At 36.6% G+C, this 15,970-nt stretch overlaps 1 protein-coding gene across 4 annotated transcripts in view; it reads right to left on the reverse strand.

Moving 5' to 3' along the window:
- Window positions 1-3,017: 3,017 nt before the first annotated feature.
- The window catches only part of LOC140171735 (tetraspanin-5-like), a 51,470-nt gene continuing 38,517 nt past the window's right edge, over window positions 3,018-15,970 (reverse strand). For 2 of the 4 annotated variants that reach the window (XM_072195049.1, XM_072195051.1), the window contains 4 exons: window positions 11,961-12,014; window positions 11,293-11,409; window positions 8,809-8,938; window positions 3,018-8,541 (listed from right to left, as the gene is read on the reverse strand). In XM_072195049.1, the coding sequence (XP_072051150.1) occupies window positions 8,828-8,938; window positions 11,293-11,409; window positions 11,961-12,014 (282 nt within the window). In that variant the 3' untranslated portion in view covers window positions 3,018-8,541; window positions 8,809-8,827. The remainder of the gene's footprint in view (window positions 8,542-8,808; window positions 8,939-11,292; window positions 11,410-11,960; window positions 12,015-15,970) is intronic. The other 2 variants (XM_072195052.1, XM_072195050.1) reach the window with 2 other exon arrangements.

The following is a 15,970-nucleotide window of genomic DNA, read 5'->3' on the forward strand; positions in this document are numbered from 1 at the left end:
CTATTTGATAAACATCTAAGCAAACTGTTCTACTAAAAATTTATAATTTAAATATCTACGTGAAAAAAAAATAAGTAGAAAATATATATTATCAAAAATATTGAACACATAATGCAACATAAACATACTGCTATATTAGTTTCATTTCAGGTTATACATGCCCTCGGCGCTGATGAAACGTTACAACACTCTCATGTCCAGAGCAATGCCAAATTATGGAAAGAATGACCTTTGACCTAGGCAGTTCACCAGCATGTAATTTTCTAATGGGAAACTCTACACATTGTGTAATGACATTTTTTTATCAGAATTGCAATGGTCAATTGAATTTGGATTTAAATAAATGACTAGTTGGTTCTCTTGGATTTGGATAAAGCTTTAGACATTTTGACCATGTAGGCCTATCCATTTGAAATAAAACTAATCTATAAAATTATCTCCCGCAGTAAAGGATAGTGTACATGTATGTACTGGATATGTGTGCAAACATTGAATGACCTTCTGGATTCTCTGGTCCAGGTCACTGTGGCTAACGGTGCCTAAAAAAGGTATTGTAAATTATATCCAATACATTTTCCACATTTGGCACTCTCCTGGACTAATTATGCAATACATTGCATTGCACCTTAATATCAGCGCACAAAGTGATTTTGAGTTTTATATGCATTATTATACAAGGAGCACTTAAAGCCTGGGTTCTTTGCAACTCCCAAAATATACATCTACAATGCATATTATTTTCAGCTCAAGAGGAAACAACATACAATATACTGTTAAATATACCATTTCTGGTGTTAACCATTTCACATCCACAACAACATTTGAACAATGAATAGACCTTTAAAGTTGTTGATCCCCCCCCCCCCTTATAAAAACAAATATTTACTACAATTTTAATATTCAGGTCAGGGCCTGGGGGTTAGGGGTCACTCAGGTCAATTACATGATTGAAACTGAGGAATATAAGCTCAATTTACATTTTGATACTATGATTGTGTTGCGATATACAAAATAATATAGACATGATAATCCATGGGCAGCATAGTAGCAATAGGCTATTCCATTTAAAATCCACACTACCCCTGTGGAAAATTTTGGAAATATCTTCCACAGGGGGAGTATGACTTTCACACAGAATTAACATATTTAGGGAGCTCCACTTGAATTTCATTCAACCATACTACCCCTGTGGAAGATTTTGGAAATATCTCCACATGGAGAGTATGACTTTCAAAAGGAATTAACACATTAGGGACAGTGAGTTTCAAATGGAGTTGACTTATGTGTTAATTCCATTTGAAATTCATACTCCCCCTGTGGAAGATATTTCCAAAATCTTCCAAAAGGGTAGTGTGGATTTTAAATGTATATTACCATATCTTAACAAAGAGTCTTTATCAAGAATTTGTAACTCTGTGTTATACATTTTTAAACAACATGAAGAAAGACTCAAATAAAAATCTCCAATTACGGTACTATTAAGAAATACTGAAGTTTAAATTAAGCTTCCAAGTCAAGGAGTCACAATTGTTTAACACCATTTCATAGAATAAGAGAAAATAAACAAAACCCATGTTTTGGGTTTTCCTTTCACATTAGGTTTAGTTATGACCAACGTCAATTAAGAAAAACGTTGTGGATAATTGGAGAACACTTGTCTCAAACTTCTTGTTTTTATACATTGGAAAAAAGAAGAAAGTATGTTTTGAAAGACGGCACATTAAGTTAAACAAACTACCATAATAGAAAACAAAAAAAACCTAGTATCATACTGCAGATACTGTATTACATGTCAAAAAAAATGTCCAAGTGTATTGCATTCTTATTGTTATGCATTCTAAATGTCAAAACCATTACAGATCCATGGATAAAATGAGTGGTCCTTGACTTTGTGCAGATCTCACAGATATAACAGCCAAACTTATGATCTTCCCCGGCAGATGTTTTTTCATCCAGCTGAACAAATCAATAAAAGCAATATCATACCACTTTCTTGCCAAACTACTGCTAAAACACTGCTTTTTTTTAAACAACTACCTTAAGCCAAACTGTAAGTAAGGCCTTATGGAAAAATTATGTCTTCATCTTCTACCTTTTGTTTTGTCTTATTGCAATTAACCACTGTGGATCTAATGGGTGTTACAATGTGTTCATCCTTGCTTAAAGGGCCATAGCCCGATCGCTAATAGCCTCATCCCCAGAACCGGAAGTGGTATAAATTTTGGTATAAGAAGAAAGATATTATTTTTCTCATTCACCCTGTGAAATTTCAGGGCTCAACGATATTGAGTTTGAATGTTATGAATGAAAAGTTGCGCCTTTTTGGTTGACCAATTAATTAATACACAGTGTTCCTATGGGGCTAGAAAATTACATTTTTAGCTCTCATATCAAAATTAATTGAAACACGGGCGTGAAACTTCACAGATGGGAATTGGTGGTAGAGGTCATTCAATAAAGAAGAAAACTTTATATAGTAAAATCGGGCCATGCCCCTTTAACTAAAATAATAACTTTTGAGATGTACAATGCATAACAACCATATCTGACTCTTGACATCATCCTTATAATACCCATCAACATCAAACCCTGACGTATACATCTTATTTCGTTGAATATAGCACCAACAAATTACATGTCCTACCCTGTGTAATGTGTAAAACATGTTTTACATCAAATAATTAATGGAATGTACGGTGCCAAAGCCACCCTGGACTATACCCTGCACTCAGTATTAATGCAGTCTGACTTCTCATTAATAATTATACAAAGTGGCCAGTGTAACAATTGATAGCACAAAGGGTAATTTGAAATTTGCATGTACAATGGTAGGCTTGGGCGATTGTTAAAAACAATCAATTATGATTAATTTTTTTCAATCAATTATTTTGGATGTATCAAATATTGTGTAACTGTAATAGGTTGAGCATCATTTGTTGCATAGAATCCCACTATTAAACATTGCTGTGCATTATAAGTGAAGAAAGATGGGTTTCACTTGTTATTCTGGTTGAAGTTTTAGGTAAGGTAATTATCATCTAAATATATGCAACTATTTTAAAAACCACCTATCAGTTGAAAACATTGCTTAAAAATCTTATTTGCTTAGAGAAACAATTTATTATTTTCGATTACATCGAAATGTCGATACTTAGATTACAGCGTTTTAAAGTAATCTAGTACTCGATCAAAAAAATAATTGATTGTTTTTGATCTAGCCCAAGCCTGTACAATGGTGGACAACCATAATTGAAAATGCTCACAGAAATTGTACAATTATTGAATAACCAAGTGTATTTTTTTTACATGCATATGACCATTATGAATCATGTAACGTAACCAGGCCTGGAAAAAAACTGGGTAACGCGGCTGGGCTCGCGGGAAATCCCGGAAAACCAATGCACTTATAATGTGATAGATGAAGAGGTAAACATTAGTTTAGTGGTTTGCATATTAAGGATAACAAACTGTAATTTTTTTGTAATTGTTTTCCATATTTTTTTTTCAAATTAACTGTGAATGATCCTAGCACTTGAGAATAGGTCCAGTGGTTCTCCAAAGTCGCCAAAAACTCCAAAATATGAAAAATGGTGCACCAAATCGCGTCATTTTGGTGTCATTTTAAAACAAATTCAGCTTTAGAGGGGGGCACATCTCCGACACCCCCTGACGCCGCTAATGTGCCGCAACATCGCGGGAAATATGGTTCACTAAAATTATTGGGTACCGGGAAATTTACATTTTTTCCAGCCCTGAACGTAACATATTACAAGTCTTGCCTAATATGCAATGAACAATAAGGTGCTTGGCTGTTCGCCCTTTCAACATAGTTATATGCGTTATGTCCGAAACGTAGGTGTTTTAAGACCGACACGTAGGTGTTTTACAAATAACAACATTCATACAAATAATAAATTACACAATGTGGAATTTAAGCACCCATAAATATACATCAGCCTCTTTGATTGGTCTATTACAGTAGATATCCATTCACCTGACCTTTAATTAGTCTCTCACACAGGGGGTGTAGATTTCAAATGGAGTCACCCACTCTGGTAACCCCATTTGAAATTCACACTCCCTGTGTGGAAGATGAAAGTTGTGCCTTCCATAGGGGGTGTATGGATTTTAACGGGAATAGCCCAATTACCCAGGGTTGCCACAAACTTACAAAATCCGCCCAAAATATAACAGAAATCAATTTTAGAGGGCATTTTCTGAGCAGATTTATCTACAATTGAATTATTTTCTGTGACTTGTAATCAAAAATCCTTCAAAATATGACATATGATGTGATCTCTTTCAGTGTTTGGAGCATATTTGCATTTTCCTATAGACCACTTGACATCATTTTTTATCAACAAAGGCAAAGGACTGGTCTATCGATATGCTTAAACGAACCGCTACACTGTTCAATGGCTTTCTTGTATTATATGAATTGTGGTGGGCAATTTCAAATGCATATGCCCTGAGCAAACTACGATGCATACGCACACTGCAGGGCAAAGAACAATGGAAATTGCCATAATTTGCACGCACACTGCTGGGCAATGACGTCACATGTCAAATGGTCTACAGAGATGGTTCCAAACTCAACTGCTGGCACCCCCTGACAGAAACCCCTGTTTAACAGCATTCTATTAGTCCAAACAATAGGAACAATGCCTAATTGCCTTTCTGCCAGGGCAATGGTGGCCACCTGTCATGGCGGTTGGGTTTGAAGTCCTCCCGCAACTGCTACATGGCTAACAGACAAACACAATTTGAAAATCGGTGAGTAAAAATGCTTCCCCTTTCAATCACCTGCCCTTTCTATGTCTGTACAATATCGTTATAAAATACTGATTAGTAAAATCAGAAATTAAATATGTACAATACATCCATGTTATTTGTGGATTATCTGAACAATTTTAGGCCCCTATCCACAAAAAAGGTTACAGTTGGACAAAGTCTAACAGTAAACTTGGTACCATTAAGCATAGGTCAAACTGTACACACAATTTGAGGCTATTTGGACCCTTAGCTTAGGTTCAAGTTTATTCCAGGTTTATACTCTTTAGACCAGGTCCAAAATATGCTATTAGACCACCAGGTCAAAATATTCTCCTTGCACCAGGTCTAATTAAGTTAAAACCTGTTTTGTGGATACCAGTCTTATAGTTCAAATGTTACAATAGCCAAATGTACCCACTTGTTTTTATACAGTATGCTAACAATATTATACAGCTTGTAATGAAGGGGTGAGGACACCAGACACAGTTCATAACATATTTGCCTTTATAGAGAGGTATATTTGCATGAATTGAAATGTTAGAAAAGATACAAAAGACTGAATTTAGTTGGAATCCAGAGAGGAATACTGAAAAACTTGACAACAACATCTTTTACAACAAACTGTTTTCTCACAGCTTTCAATCGATAACAGCCATAAAAATATGTTATTACGCATTTTTATGATTATCTGCATTTCCTGGCCGATGGGCCTATTGTCACCAGCACACCAATTGATTATTACAAGTTTGGAGCTGCATATTCCACAAGTGCAGATTGCACCTCACTGTTGATCTATACACATACAAGGGTATCAATGATGCTGTAGCTCAAATGTATGACAAGCTGTATTTAACTTTACATCTACGCAGCAATCAGAATCTTGGTCAAAAATCAAGTTACCTCCACACGAAATAAAGCAATTCCTATCGGGGTGACTGGATTGCTGACCAAGATTCAGCTTTCTGCGGTAAACACAGCCAATTATAAGAAAGGATTATTTGTTACATATGTAGCTGATTCAGACACAACATACAAGCATTTTAGAGATCCCATAGGTTGATAGTACTTCTGAAATCAGAAATTTGATGAAGCATGGTACAGGTGCACTGTAAAATCCATTGCTAAGTTACAGTGAACATAAGTAGGGCTATTTCATATTTGTATTGAGGATTGTCCCATTATTGTTGGAATAACATGAACTAACCCATCCTAAGTCAACAGAAACTTCACTTGTAACACTATGGACCACAATGGCCTCATCCAAGTGGCATAGTTCAATAACCTTAATTAAACCATCATAGTGCATAATTTGACCTCAAGTTGCAATGTGTTAGTTTTTGTACCCAAATATTCAAAGGTCATTCAATGAATGTACAAATGTATTGGGGTTAAAAACTGTGCCCTGATAGAGGAGCATGTTGTGGATCCTAGTGTAAGTTAAAGCCATATTATAACATTTTAAACAAAATAGATTAGCATTTCTTTGCCATAAAATGTTAGCTTTTACTGTCAGATATATCCCCTTTTATTTTTGAGCCAAACAACTACGGCAAAGCAAATAAAATTAGAATTTACTACCAGCGCACATGTCGCCAATACGTACCACTCCTTCGGTCATGTTATAGTACGATCTTTTGTTGTGTATATCACCGTCCCGCACGCCGTCACGTACTGTGTGTTATGAACATCGTGTATGCGTTCGACTAATAATTCCATCGTAATAATAAAATCTCGGATTTTGACAAAACTACAGCACCTAGAGTCTTGATTTTTGCAGGCTATAAAATAAAGTACAATTTAATCGTGAAAAAAAATGAATTAAAAAAATTCAGTGAGGGCGTCCTCCTCAGCAAATGTTATAATATGGCTTTAACTAATAGTGCTATCATCGATCAGAGTCTTAGCTAGGATTTGACAAGTGGCCATCATTTTCATCATAACTTCTTCTTCAAAAATTTGACATTGAAAACACACCCAGACCTCTGCACCTTCTGGGGGTTACATCGGTTGAAAATATCAATTGCTATAGCCTTCATTTATTAGAATGGTCTTGTTTTGAGTTCACAGAACTTATTCCAAGCATTTATTTTTAGTATTTAGCATCTGCCAAAGATATTAATCTTGCCTGTCCTCCTAGCAAAAAGACGAGTGGCTTGGTAAGACTTTGTCACTGATACCCAAGGTTGCCAAAAAATTTCAACCCGAATCGCGGGTCAAATGATCAAAAAGTTGCCCAATTTTTCTCTTTACCATTGGTTTCTATGGGGCAGGGAACTATCAGAAATCGCGGGAGCCAATGTTGAAAAGTGGCCCAATTTTTATCTTAACCATTGGTTTCTATTGGACAGGATATTGTCATAAGTCACAGGGAAAATCTTCAAAAGTTGCCCAATTGGGCTACCAAATCGTGGGTTTGGCAACCCTGCTGATACCGGTGATGTTGCCATTATGTAATGTCAACATTAATCCAACCCAGACATATCAATATGTGCAATGTGCATGTCCATAAAATATAATAACATTTGTGTATTAAACATAGTATCAATAAATTAAACAAGCGCAGTGATACTTCAATGAATCAAACAAATCGATGACATTCTTTCAATCCGAAGTTTTATATGACATCATTGTGCAAATCTGCTTGGGTTGTAATAGCTGCCCCATAGACATTTGGATAATTTCTGCATTCTATATTGTACACATCTTACAGTATGACACCTGGCAGCTATTGCAGATAGGACATTCTTGCCCCAAACCCCAATGTCTACATTATCTCCTACACATAATATTTTATGCTAAAAATGCATAATGAGAGGTTAGGGAAAGAATGCCCTATCTGCAATAGCTGCCAGGTGCCATATGTTAAGATTGTGTACAATATAGAATGCAGAAATGATCAAATGTTAAATAGGGCAGCTTTTGCAGTTAGGTCCTTCTGGCACTAATCCCTCGATATGCACATTGGTATCACTGTTTACTCTAGACATAAAAAAGGCTTTTGATGCGGAAGATTACTTCCCATAGCATTCTTCCAGAGAAGATATCTCACCCTTCCCATAATTCTTTGCAACTTGATCGCCTCATTTCATCAAATGACACTTTCATTACTTTGTACCTTTGTTTTAATTTTGAGAAACTGGTTAAACATGGGTCGATAGTCAAGAAATAAATACATTTTACAAGATCTGGATGTGCTCTGTTCATTGAGGTACATTTTGTCACTATTGGCCCATGTTGCAATGTATAGCAAATCGGTACAAATTATTGAAATGGATGAAATGCATTGTGGGAAGTGTAAGAAATCTTCTCTGGCATTGTTCACAGTAACGATAACATTATATTATATATATTATAGCCTTTGTATTAACTCATGTTCATTAAAAAAAACACATCTTATTAACCCCATGAGAACTACCTGCCGATTGGCCAAAAAGAAGTTTTCATTATCAATTGGACCAATCAGCAACATTATTAGAATAATTTCACCACCCAAATAAATTGGGGTGAATTATTTGCAAAGCTCCATTCTGATTGGTGATTATAATGTAGATATCATGTAATTGACCAATCAGAGGCAATGTTAGATCGGCAGGTAGTGCTCAGGGGGTTAATAGTGAATGTTGGCTCAGTACTATGATTGTTGCAGACTATACACTATACGATCAAGAAAGAAGATCAAGTTTCCAAGGCGATTGTTCATCGACGCCACTTGGCCTTCTGTCTTTTGATGTCGTTGATGAGGGACATAGCAAAGCACAACCCAAATATCTGTAAAAAAACAATAAAATGGTGCGAAGTGTTAAAGGTCTGATTTTTTCACATGGTGTTTTCTACCACACGTTGAGGCCAGTGGCGTAGCTGGGATGCACCCCCCATAAAAAAGAATATCAAACAAATAAACAAAAATTTAAAAAAGGACCAGTTTTCATGCTTAACTGTTCAAAATAGTCCACAAAGGTTGCATTTTTTTAGATGAAATTCACTTTTTACATGCAAGTGAGTTTTTGTAAGGTCCATATTTTGGGAATTCCGCACCAGTCCCTCGCAATCCTGCCTATGGGCCGGTCTGGATTTTCTGATAGTCCGAGGGATGCGCTTTACGCCATTTGGCCTTCTGTCTTTTGATGTCCTTGATGAGGGACATAGCAAAGCATAATCCGAATATCTGTAGAAAAACAATGAAATGGTGTGAAGTGTTAAAGGTAGGTGTCTCATATGGTGTTTTTTTTACCGTACATTGAGCCCATTCGCATAGCTGGGATTTTTGTCATGCAGGCAAGCCTGTGTGGGGCAAGAGCCAAAATCCACTAAAAGAGGGAGAGGTATGTATAGGTGGTGCCATGCACCCTCTCATCAACAAAAAAAAATCCACTTTTGAGAGTAAGAATATCAAAGAAGGTCCAAATTAAAATGATTAAAATGGGAAAAAAATAACAAAAGGGACCACTTTCCATGCTAAACTGTTCAATATAGTCCACCAAAGTTCATTTTTAGATGAATAAAGTCCTTCCCAACACAATTTTCCACTTTTCTTTTTGGGTTATCCTTTTTACTGTCATATTATTTTCTACCTATAGGCGCTTCTGGTGCAATTATTATTTTAGAGCCTTTCTAATTGTTATTTGCCATTGACACATCCCTTGCTCCTTAAATGATCACCATCCTTGGATCTACCGATAATATAGTTAAAATAGAACTGCACCTATTAGTCTATGTGGATTCCCACTCTCCCTCCTCTCTCTCTTTGCCACTCTCTCCACACTTTGATTTTTACATGCACTGGTCGGGGCGGAATCACTCCTGTGGTTTTGATATTAGAAGCTAAAATGTTCATCACAACAGACCCTTTCAAATCTATTAATTCCGATTAAACCCGAAGCATCAAATAATTTCCTGCACTCGCATAATAAATTGGTACCTCTGTCACACCCAGTACGGAGTTCCAATGTGTAACATGAAAGACACAATCAAATGTGTGGTATGTCTTGTGAAAGAGATTATGTTTATGTTAATTTGTCCAAATGTGTCGAAAAATGAATAACTTTTGCACTTTTCTTTCCATATTACATATTTTCAAGTGCCAAAAAGGGGATTGTGTTATTTCAATATGTAATATGTTTGGAAATCATTTTACCTGATAACGCCTGTTGACATTGGCTAAATAAGCTGTATTTTCGCGCCAAAGGGTACCGTGATTCATGACATTTCTTGCATACCATTTTGGCCCCCTGTCAGTGCATAGTAAACATACTAAACAGATTGATTGAGTTATCATCAACACACAGTGCCCCAGGAGCTGTGTAACTTTGTTGTTTAGGGTAACTGTAAGCGCTGTGATACATGGTTTTTATTTGTAAGAGTGCTATATAAGTGCCTGCATAGTATAGTATAGTATAGTATAGTATAGTATAGTATAGTATAGTATAGTATAGTATAGTACAGTACAGTACAGTACAGTACAGTACAGTACAGTACAGTACAGTACAGTGTAGGATTAATGCTCCTGGTTTAGTGCTACAGGAGCACTATGTATTGATGATAACTCAATTTTGCATACTAAACACTGCATGCTTAAAGCCAGCAAAACCAAACAAAAGAGTAGACCTTTTTAAATCAACATCAGAAACATTAAGAAAACAAGATCACATGCATCAGGTGCATAAATTCACATCAGCACTCGCTGGTGACCCTTGGGGGCCACTCATGTATAAAAGTTGTAAGCATCCACGTGAATTGACTTTCAAAAATGACCCTAAGCGAGGATGTCAAAATTTTGTCAAACTAACTCTAAACAAGGATTTTACTCAAATAAAAACACCCCAAGCGAGGAATCTGGTGTGTAAAATCGCTCGGAAACCACTCTTTTGTGCCGAATAACTTGATAAATATGTCATCACTAATGGCTATTAATTGAGTAATTTAAAAAACTACCCTAAGTGAGGATCGTTGTTTAAAAAAACAACCCTTCTTCCAATAAAATGAGTGTTTTGATACATTAATTGCGGATCTATGCGGATCCTCGTTTTGCTTTTCAAAACCACCCTAAATCTGTGTTTTCCTTCATGTGGATGCTTACAAGTATCATTCTGAGTGGACCCCCCACTGGGGTAGTGACACACATTATGCAAAGCACAACTACATTGTACAGTTTCTGCCAAAGAAGAGGGCACTTGTTTTCATTTTGAGAGCGTGCACAGCGTAAACACGGAAGTGGGCTTCTGATTGGCCGATTCTATCGTCTGACAATCATAACAACAGACCCGGTAATCTGATTGGCCGATTACGTATCAAAATGTTGGTCGGTGCAAACAAAGTTCCGCGTATGTCGCTCATTAACAGGGCACTCGCGTCAATCTAAGCAAGGAACTGCTGTTCTTCTCTGAAACCGAGTGCAGTCAAAGTACTGCGCCCAACACTGTGTGATGAATCTTACTACAAAGTGGGTCATCAAAAACAAACCGCAGCCATCTTTGGAAAACTTTGATTTGAAAAGGAGTTTAAATTAGTAGAATTTCTTACCTCAACCAGTAAAATAATACCAGCAGCGATAGCTACTACCACTAAATTGGTTTGAACCCAGTATTTGAAAGCCTGGATACATCCATTGATATTAATTCTTGCTATTCTGTCGGCATCCTGTAGACAAAAAAATAAAAAAATAAAGTACAATTACATACATGTCAAGGCTGGAATATTCGGGCGGGCTCTCGGATACCTGCCCATCCTTTTCAAAGCAAATTTTCAATTGTTGAATGTCTCCCGATTCCCTTTCATACGTACTGCACTACAATACATGTATAATAGCTTATAATGGGCAGAACATGGACTGGAGAGATAGTAGTCTGAGGGGCAGAAAGTTTGTTGACCTCCACAGACAGTACAATATATTCTTAAAACAAATTGTGCTTTCGCTGCAGGATGGCACTGCAATGGTTGAGAAGATTTGGTTTAAGGTGTGCATGAAACACCTCAATGCTATTTGTCGAGATCCCAATATCAAAGGAATCACACACTCAGATTCGCACATCAAAAGCACACCTCAGTTTAACCAGGTGTGCAGTTTGCAGCACACCAGTTTTTTTCAAAACTCAGTCCCTGAAACGAAGGGTGGAACATCAATTTTTTTTTAAACCCCCATTCCCATACGGTGTAAAATGAGACCGGTCCCTATGGGCATTAACACTTACCGATATTGAGCTACTCCGTACGTTATAACCACACTGAGTGTTGATTACTTCACTCTGTATATTGAAACAAAGGAAAAACAAGTTATATATAAATTATTAGACTACGATATTCCTTCTAAAATAAAACATAATACACTCACATAATTGTACAGACCTTATTTTTGTTTCAGCCAATATGAGGGAGTGAGTTATACACACATTTTGAGTAATTTATTTTAGCTAAACTGAGCTCAAAAAGAAACTTATAATTTTTCACAAGGTCATATCGTAAAATCCTGTCCATCAAAATGAACCAAAATTATACACATGTTTTCTTCAATACTCTACTCTAAACACATGTCAGTAACCAATCAGTTATCCAACTGACACAACAGCAAAATGCACTGACATGGAACAGCTTCCTGGATCACATTCACAGTCCAATAATTGGCACCCAGCAAAAGAAATCTGTGAGAATGAGTACAACATCCTTGCACATGTGATAATTCCCAAAGAGTAAGTGGAATAGTGTGGAACAAGACCGGTTTCTTGAAGAAAGTGTGTGAAAAGAAAAAAGCAGCACCGTTTCATCATCTGCGCCAGGATCTTGTATGCATACTCACAGATTTTTTGTGCTGGGTGCCAAATGTTGGGCTGTGAAAGTGGTCCAGGAAGATGTTCTGTGTCAGTGCTTTTTGCTGTTGTGTCAGTTGGACAACTGCTTGGTTACTGTCATTTTGATTGACAGGATTTACCACCCTTCGAGTTTTTATCACGAAAAGTTTTGCAACTCGGTAATTTGTTATAGATGACCTTGTACTTCACAAGTTGAGAAAAATTATAAGTTTCTTTTTGAGCTCAGTTTATATTTTCTAACCTACAGGTAGATTTAATAAAGTAGACATGGGACTATTTTGGGATCAGTATAATATACCAACAGTGGCTGAACAGCCTCCACTACAGATAACATCAGCAACTGAATGTCCCCTTCTCATAACAAGGATACAGGCTGGACTGGATGTGCTAAATATAAAAAACTGTATGTCCGGGTTCTATCACTGATTACATCAAAATGTGTGCCACTTTTCACACATTCGCAAACCCATTTCAAAGTACAGGAAATTCCTATTTATCAGCTGCATTCACTACAATCCTGTAATTGAAGACCGAATTAAAAAAACTAGTTTGCGTCTGACGTCGGGGCAAAGGCGAGGTTTGATTGGTTGCTTACCTGCGCAGTGCGGCATTCTTGGTCTGGTTAACAGGGCGTCATATGCAAACTAGACTTTTTAATTCGGTCTTCAATTTATACATGATACTAAAACCTGGGGAGCACCAGGGAGAACCAAATTACCATACAGGTATGTTCCCCTGGAAAGACCCCCTTTTTGGGTTTTGCAGCTCCGAAAGACCCCATAAAAAAAAAAAAAAAAGAGCTCTGAAATACCCTTGATTTTGATAATTTCAACTCTAAAAGACCCCTAAATTGCTCATTGCTTACATTTCTGTTCCCCCAGGTGATGTGCTGCACCCCCACCGGGACTAAAACATGACTATGGGCCCTTAGTGATACATGTTATTATGTTGGTATCAAACAAAAATAAACATGTATACAGTCCTAAATAAGGTCAAATTGGGCTATTCCAGTTGAAATCCATACAATCCCTATGATAGACATGACCTTAACCTCCAACACAGACGGTGTAGGTTTCAAATTGAGTCGCCCATTCAGGTAACCACATTTAAAATTTGCACTGCCTGTGTGGACGATTAAAGTCATGTCTTCCACAGGGGGTGTATGGATTTCAACTGGAATTGCCCATATAGTATGACATTATGAGAGAAATCGACCCTCATGAATATGCGTACAAAGCACAGGAACTGTTGCTGAATAGTATGTATTAGTCTATGGAGCATATGGATAAGCTAAATATAAAAAAGTTATTTTATAAACTGATATTCATACTGAATGCATCTACTGTGAATGAGCATACATTTGACTGTAGATTGATGAGCTCTTGTTTGGCAGATTTTTTTGGCTTGACATTAAGTTATACTGAATACTGATTTAGAGAACTTTGGCCTTCGTGGATGAGCATATGGGATGAGCATATGGGATAAAAAAAAGTTAATTTATAAATTCACACTGATATTCATATTGAACTGGCCATCTGCTGTGGTTGAGCAATGAGTGTATCTGAGTGGCCGTAGAGTGATGTTATCTAGTTTGATAGGATTTATCCTGTTTGGGTTCACTTCAGTTCCTTCCCTGATAACAAAGTTATTTGATAATAAGTAAAAGCATGTGTTGCACTCAAACGTCTGTATGGAGCGCTTTTACAGGGTAACTTCTGTTGCCTGGGAACGATCTTTGCATTTCTCCTACACATTACTATACAATTATTCAGGGTTCTTTTAATGCATTATCCATCGCGTATACGTGCGCGATGTCAAGCACGTGCATAAGACCTTGTGGAAAATAATACACGCTGGACGGCTGGCAGTACGCTTAATTTGTAAAAGGAAATCTGGAAAAAATAATAATTCCACATGGCACTGGTAATAACTACTTTACTACACAACCAGCATGTCAAACATGTGCATATTTTCTATACATGGATACCTTGGGCACAAAGCATGTTTTTGTCATACCTGAAATCTGACCATTCTGCAAAAATTTCTTACATTTGCAAAAAGTAATTTAGAAGAATAATAGTATCTTCCAGTGTTTGAAATGTCTTCTTGCAAACCAGCGAAATTTTGCACAACATACCCCATGACAAGAGAAGATATGTTACACTTCCCATAATGCATTTCTCCCATTACAATTTTCTGTACTGATTTACTATCTATAGCAACATGGGTCAATAGTGACAAAATGTACCTCAATGAACAGGGCACGTCATCCAGATCTTTCAAAAATATGTTTATTTCTTGAATATCGACCCAAGTTTAACCAGTCTAAAAATGAAGACAAAGGGAACCTGTACAAATGGGAGTGTCATTTGATGAACTAAAGTGATGTATCATGTTGCAAAGGATTCTGGGAAGGGTAACATATCTTCTCTCCCCATTGACCTCTAGACTGAGTTTACAGCAACTGACAGACTTCAGAAAACCTTCCTTCAAAGTCAATAAGCACATCGCTACTGCAAAAATTGTGATTTCCCTGATCAAACGCAACACATGTAGGTTGCACACCAGAAAATCTAATTATAGGAGTGTGTTAAATCCCATAGAGACCTGCAAAGTTGTGGATCTAAACACAGCAACTCTAAACTGTACATAACAGATAGCTAATCTCACACACCCCTATACCTGTCATCATATATCATTGATAAACAACCTGCTCCTGATCCCAGCACTCATTTTTTGGAATATTAAATGTTGTCCTGTTTTGCCAAATGAATCCTAATTCTAACTGGCAATGAAAGTCAACATATTTTTGCAATTTATGAGAAAATGGGCCAAAACATGGAATTTTGCCTGTTTTCTTACAATTATAGTCACAAAATTCTACGACTTAGGCACAAGTCTAATCACTCACAATCTTGAGTGTAGGCTAAGAGTTAGCCCATAATGTTAATATTTTATGTTATAGATTATGAAAAAAGATTAGAAAATGTGTTTTCCAAAATTAGAATGCATAACTTGAAATTAGTGTTTGTACAAGTGTTTGGGCTTGATTGTCAGACCATGCAAAAAACACCTTAAAACGCATGTTTTTGGCACTATTTTCCATAATTGACCAAATATTAAAATTTGACCAGTTAAAACTAACAAAGGATTAGGATTTAGCAATGGATGTTTCATTTGCCAAAACAGCATGAACTTTTTTTTAAATCCAAAATATGTAGTACTGTATTTTTTTGGAATTGGGATTAAGGTCTAAAAAAGCAGATTGGTTTGCTCTTTGGGCTCCAAATTAGGAGTCCCTGAAAATTCAGAAAACTCATGATGTGATTGATAAAAAGAAAAGAAAAGAAAACAGGTAGAAGTTTCTCAAACTAAAAAATAAAAAGATACTTTTC

Source organism: Amphiura filiformis, chromosome 15, assembly GCF_039555335.1.
Source record: "Amphiura filiformis chromosome 15, Afil_fr2py, whole genome shotgun sequence".
Lineage (NCBI taxonomy): Eukaryota > Metazoa > Echinodermata > Ophiuroidea > Amphilepidida > Amphiuridae > Amphiura > Amphiura filiformis.